Source organism: Olea europaea, chromosome 4, assembly GCF_002742605.1.
Source record: "Olea europaea var. sylvestris chromosome 4, O_europaea_v1, whole genome shotgun sequence".
Lineage (NCBI taxonomy): Eukaryota > Viridiplantae > Streptophyta > Magnoliopsida > Lamiales > Oleaceae > Olea > Olea europaea.
Window position 1 is genome coordinate 2,387,022 of NC_036240.1, and position 6,074 is coordinate 2,393,095.

The 6,074-nt window shown below is 36.3% G+C and overlaps 1 protein-coding gene across 3 annotated transcripts; it reads left to right on the plus strand.

Annotated features, from left to right (window-relative positions):
• Window positions 1–36: 36 nt before the first annotated feature.
• LOC111393264 (G-box-binding factor 4-like) lies at window positions 37–5,601 on the plus strand. Of its 3 annotated transcripts, XR_002702380.1 has the most exons (5): window positions 37–1,005; window positions 1,092–1,163; window positions 3,099–3,128; window positions 4,184–4,558; window positions 5,066–5,601. XR_002702380.1 is itself a non-coding variant. In XM_023018711.1 (4 exons), exons 1-4 carry the CDS (start codon window positions 271–273, stop codon window positions 5,144–5,146), a joined length of 918 nt encoding a protein of 305 aa, XP_022874479.1. In that variant the 5' UTR covers window positions 37–270; the 3' UTR covers window positions 5,147–5,601. The 3 variants fall into 3 exon arrangements, 2 of the variants coding, with proteins under 2 accessions (XP_022874479.1, XP_022874480.1); XM_023018711.1 differs by lacking the exon at window positions 4,184–4,558; XM_023018712.1 differs by lacking the exons at window positions 3,099–3,128; window positions 4,184–4,558.
• The last annotated feature ends 473 nt before the right edge of the window (window positions 5,602–6,074 follow it).

A 6,074-nucleotide genomic window follows, 5' to 3' on the forward strand; every position in this document is an offset into this window, starting at 1 on the left:
TTTTTTTTTTTAAACGTATGAACTGTCTTCCAAAAGAGAACGAAATCTCTCCCACTACTCTCACTCTCCTCATCACAAAATCGCCAGAAATACAAATCCCTAGGCCTATTTCGATTGAGTGTCAACACAAGCACACTGACGCGCACAGTCATCATTACCGCACTCTTTGTCATACTCGCACGCACATACCCAGAAAAAAAATAATGGATAGGGGCAACCTGATGGTGATTCTGATTAAATCCCACTAATAGTCATATTTTTTGTTAATTAATGGCGTCGTCGAAGCTGGTGCCGTCGCGGAATTTAGATCTCAAGAGAAAACTTTCTGGTTGTGCTTCGGGTTCTTCTACGAGGTTGATTAATTTCTTGAGAAATTCTTATGTGGATACTGATACGGGCTCGGACTCTGACCCGGTTACGGAGGGGGAAGGTTCTAGTACTTTGTTGAATGCGGAGATTACGTTGCTTGATGCTGCCGGAGCTGTGACTCCGATAAGTGATTGCGAAGTGGGGAACGTGGAGCCCCCTCGTGCTATTAGGAAGACGGTTGATGATGTCTGGAGGGAGATTGTGGCTGGAAAGAAGAGGCAGACCGAGCAGGTGCCCAAGCAGGAGATGATGACTCTGGAGGATTTTTTGGTGAAGGCAGGGGCCGTGGAGGGTGAGGCCAGTGGTGCCGGGGCAGGAGTGACTGTGGAGGTGAAGGAGGAGATGATGAGTGGTGGGATTTATGGGCATGAAAATTCTCCTGTGGTGGGAATGGCGACTGGGTTAGAGATAGGAGTGGATGTTGGGGGTTTTGGGAACGGGAGAGGGAGAGGGAGAGGGAGAGGAAAGAGGACCATGAGCTTGATGGAACCTTTGGATAAGGTGGCACAGCAAAAGCCAAGGAGCTTGAGCTTGAGCTTGAGCTTGTTAGAACCGTTGGATAAGGCGACACAACAAAGGCAGAGGAGGATGATTAAGAATAGGGAGTCAGCTGCAAGGTCAAGAGAGAGAAAGCAGGTAAAAGAAATTCCATTCTCTTTTAGTTTTGGTTAGCGGGATTTTGGAATTTTTCTTGTTTCTGATTAATTTTGTGCCTGATTTAGGCCTATCAAGTGGAATTGGAGTCAATGGCAGTGAGACTTCAGGAAGAGAATGAGCAGCTTTTGAAAGAGAAGGTAATTAAAATTGCCTCTAGTTTGTACTTTGAAAAATGAAGATCTTGACATACTCCATGAATATAAGTTTACAGGACTTTTTTTGAATTGCTGAGTTCTGACTGCTAATTTTTGTAGTTCAAATGTAGAAGTTGATTTAACTAAACTTAAACATGTGACCCACAATTTTTGTAACTTGGAGAATAAACTGTATCACAATGACTTCTTTTGTCTAAAAATTCATTGTTTCATATCTTCTGAGTTTTAACAGTTTTCTGGGTGCCTTTGATTGGTTGGTATCTTTATTTATCCACCTTGATTTGCTGTTGGTTTTCTGCTTCCTTTAAAAACTTGCGACAGCCCAAGTTTCTCTGTTTTCACATGGCATGATCCCCTACAACCCCATCAAAGTATTACCTTTGTTATTGTCTATGAGGATAGCAGGCTCTTTGTGAATCGAGGCTCCTGGTGTACATATACATAATATGTATATCTTCACCATTGGTTGTTTCACAGAACTTTACGTGTTGATTTTGGAACTCCTCAACATCATCTTTTCAAAGCATTTAATGTGCTTTTATCATTTTGGTGTCATGCCATGTAACTATAAGCAGATTTTGTATACATATGCTTGCATGTCCCTTGGTATTGGTACCAAAAGTGGAAATAATTGGAAGCAAGAATAATGAGAGTTGGATTTCAGTCTCTTACGTTCTCGTAATCTTTGCCTTGTATTTGAAGTTCTAAATCATGTCATAATTTTTAAATCACTTCGCTCCATTTTGTATAGTTGAAGTCAATACTTAATAACTTTTCACTTTGTTATCTGGTTAAAGTTAAGAAATTGCTGTACAACTTTTCTTGGAACTTTACTTCATCTTTCCTTGTGTGCTCAGCGGTACATATATACTGCAAGTACACAGTAATCACTTCTCATTTATCTAATACTATTATGAGATAATTATTCTATTTCTTGATTTTAGTTTCTTCATGATGGCTAAACAAATAAATACCATCATTCAACTGATTTCTTATAAAATTTAAACTTATATATCATGTCTATCAATTAATGTGTTTGTTAATTTGCTTTTATGATGATATTCAAAGGAAAACCTTATGGTCTGCAAATGAAGTTTGTACTATAAATTGAATCATTGATAATACTATCAGATGCTCTTGTGCATCTGATTTTTTATATTTCTTCTATTAAGTGGAACAAAGATTTTTTACATCATTTTGGTTTCTTAAACAAAACAAATAAATAAATAAAAATCAGTAATTATCTTCCGCGATCTGAGATAAATTAATGCTTCAACTTTCTTCTATCATCTTTTGTGGCTGGGAAGGTAAGATTGCCTATTTAACTGATAATAGACATAAGGATAGGATAAATGAAGTTATTGACCTTAAAGTACTACTTAATTACTTTTTTTTGTTGAATATAACTTGCATGGTTTCTGTTGCTTGAATGCTCTGATTTGAGCCAAATAATATAAACTTTTAGGTTCTTTTGCTGTTTAGCTTCACTTGAGATGTAATATCATGTGGTCAGGCAGCAAATTTTTATGGCCTGGGCCATAGCATGCTGTATAACAATTTAAGAATCATTCTTTTTAAATCTAAACTATTGTGTCCCCTCCTTCCTCCCACGAAAGTGACCATATATGATCCTGACCGTTAGTGTAAAAGGTTTTCTGTATTTGGTGGCTAATGCTAGTAAATTAGTAGTATATTCTATGCTAAAAGATTTTCTTAACCTTTTGTTGATTTTCATACCTTTGTTATGTAAATGTAATACAACGTTACATCCTTAGATTTCTGGTATTGATGTCATCCATTTTAAATTATTGGGTATTTAAGTATCTATTACATATCTAGAGTCTTCATGCTTGAGTGTATTTGTGTGATTCAATTCTCCGAACTTATGAGTGGATTTTCATATATTTCCAATTCCAGGCGGAGTGGACAAAAGAGAGGCTTAAACAGGTATCTATTTTCCACTATGCATCATATGGTCTTGTAGTCAATCTCATCACATATGGGGGCATTATTTAGTTTTGAATGTGAAAAATAATGAAGTTGATATGATACTTGTACTGAGCACTTTCACTTGCCCACTTATCAAGAGGCTGCATGAAATTTTTTTAATCAACAGTTCATTTACTCTATTTGGACGGCTTTCAGTTAGTTTTAACGAAAAATGGATGTGCACGAATTTGTGATTATTCAGTTAATACGAGAAACTTCAACTTTAATGAGCGAGACATGTAATTAGTTCTAGGAAATAATCCTGCACTATTATTAAGTTATACTATGCACTGCTAGAAATGCTTGTTGAAAATTACCTAGTGAATTCAATTTGAAACTGAATTGTTTGCATAAATATGTGGATTGCATGAGTGCTAGACGTTGCTTGACTTAATCTTGACAGGCAACGGGAATTCATTCTGTGAGTAGCGTGTAGGAGCTGTGGTGGTGTTTTTTTATCAGTTTAGAATCTAATTGGTGTTATTTCAACTTCCACAATGAGTTTAGAAGGAAATATAGAGAAATAATTGACATATTACTCAGCACTGGAAGTAAGGATTTGCTCTTTTAAGGTTGTGTTCCATCTGTTTTTCTTCTTTTTCGGTGGGGTGGGGGATGCATTGAATATAATTAAGTTGCAACTGGGAGGTGTTTACCTTTTGCAGATAGCATTGTCTTTTCAATTCGAATCGTTAGCAGAATGCTAGGTTATTTACAGAATTAAGCTTAAAGTTTTCATTTCATTTTCCACTGGGTACAGATGTAGTATGTGAATAATTCTCTATCTGATCCATATATGTCTTTATCATTGATGATCTTGTAGATCTATCTCCAGTAAATTAATATTCATGGGATATGATTCAATATTTTCATACATATCCAGTCTCTTATTTGAAGTATTGTTTCCCCTCATCATGTGGCAAACATGATACTATAAGTCTCCAGAAATTTTTAAGATTCTTTGTTTTATGTTGAAGAAGAGGTTGATAGTCTATTTTTAAAACAAAATTCAGGGATATGCATTCAAGTATCATAATAAGGGGCATAAGGCTTTCGATGCGTGATAGCTGTTGTTCAATTTTATATGCAAAGGAAGCAAGAAAGGCGTGGATTTAAGGAATGAGAGGAGAGTGTGAAGAAATGAGAATTTAGAGGAACTGTTGTGGTGATGTCAAAGTTAGTTCGTGTGGAAAATAAATGTAATCCAGATATCAGGAAGTTGAATACTGTTGGCATGTTGGTGAAACATTGTAAAGCAGAGGATATGGGAAACATGCTGAGGTAGTTGGGAGGATAGAAGTCTGCAGAAGGTGGGTCTAGAAGGAATGAAATACCAGGGTGGAAAGTTGATGAAAATTAGGGGCGAAACTAACTGGGGCGGAAGTTGGGTAATAAACAACACAGTATATGTATGCACATAAGCTTTATATGATCTTCTGATGACTGCTGGATAACGTGGAGAATATTATTAACCTGTGCTATTGCCCTTTCAAACATGGATAAGTGGACCATGTGTCTCTATTTAAGTTGTTCAAATTTTTTTAGCATATCTAGGAGCATTTTTGGCTGAGCTTAACTAACTCAATTTACTTGTAAGTAAATAATTAAGTTTTGACATACGTGATTATTTATTGATCAAAATTGAAAATAAGTTATTTTACTTCTCTAGTCATGGTCTTAGATTTGGATTTTTTAATTTTTTTTTTCCCTTTGTTAGTCAACTGTCAAGAGGCAAACTGCATAATATAGCATGATATTTGAATATCTCTTGATTTTTTCGTAAGTTAATGTCTCTCTACTACAAATATCGACCAAAGGAGAGAGCACCTTGGAGTATAATGTTAAAACTTCAGGAGGAAATGACTGTTACTGAAGGTTAATTTTTTGTCATGCAGCTAATGGAGAACGTGATCCCTGTCATGGAAAAGCGAAGACCTTCACGTTTCCTTCAGAGAGTTCGTTCTGTGCCGTGGTAATCAGATTCTAGTGCAGAACCATGAAGATATTTAAATGCCATTTCTCCAACGTAGGAGCAAGATGTTAACATTTTGTCTGCAAAAAATGAAGATTGGATGGCACTTGTCAATGCTAAAAATGAAGAATTATACCATTCAGGTCTGCCCGATTCAGCATCCGGACATGCACTCTGGGTTTAATAACTTATTATGGTGATTGTTAGTCTTGGAAAGCAGTTATTCTTCTTGCTGTAAAGTGAAATAGCATATAGTAGGATAGAATTGGAGTGTATTGGTAATGAAATTTTTGTGTTCAGTGAAGACCAGTTTAATTAGAAGTGTTGAGCTTTATATATTTAGCTAGTATCCCATTCCCAGTTGCTAATGTAAGGGGAGAGGGGGTTGTAATGGCTTCTTGTATCACTTCAGCTAATGGCTTATGAATTATGATAGCTCCTCCTTGACAGTGTTATGCGCGTGCACGTATATATAAATCTTTAATACTATCCAATTTTGTCAAGTTCAGTATGCTGAAAGCAGTTTTTCTTAAAACGAACCTTTAGGTTGTGTTAGATACACCAAATTAGACCATATAAGAATTAAAATATTAATCTTATAATGAAGATTATTGGCTTTGTATGGTAGGACGATTATACAGTATAAAGAATAAATATAAGTCAAAATTTTTATAACATTGTGAACCTATCAAGCCCTTGGTGAAGTTTTAAATGCAGTATCACATTCTTGCTCATCGCCCCCATCGTATTAGCTTGTCAGTTTGCCAATCAGACGTCAATCATTGAAAACTTGCTTATTAACCTTTAAAAAAAAAAGGTTGAACCCCAAGGGTCCCCCACCGTCCTGCCCATGGAGCATTGTGAGAGATTAATCTCGGGTTGTGTCCCAATAGGCTAGGGAACAAGAGCTGTCTGTACACTAGTGCCCACAA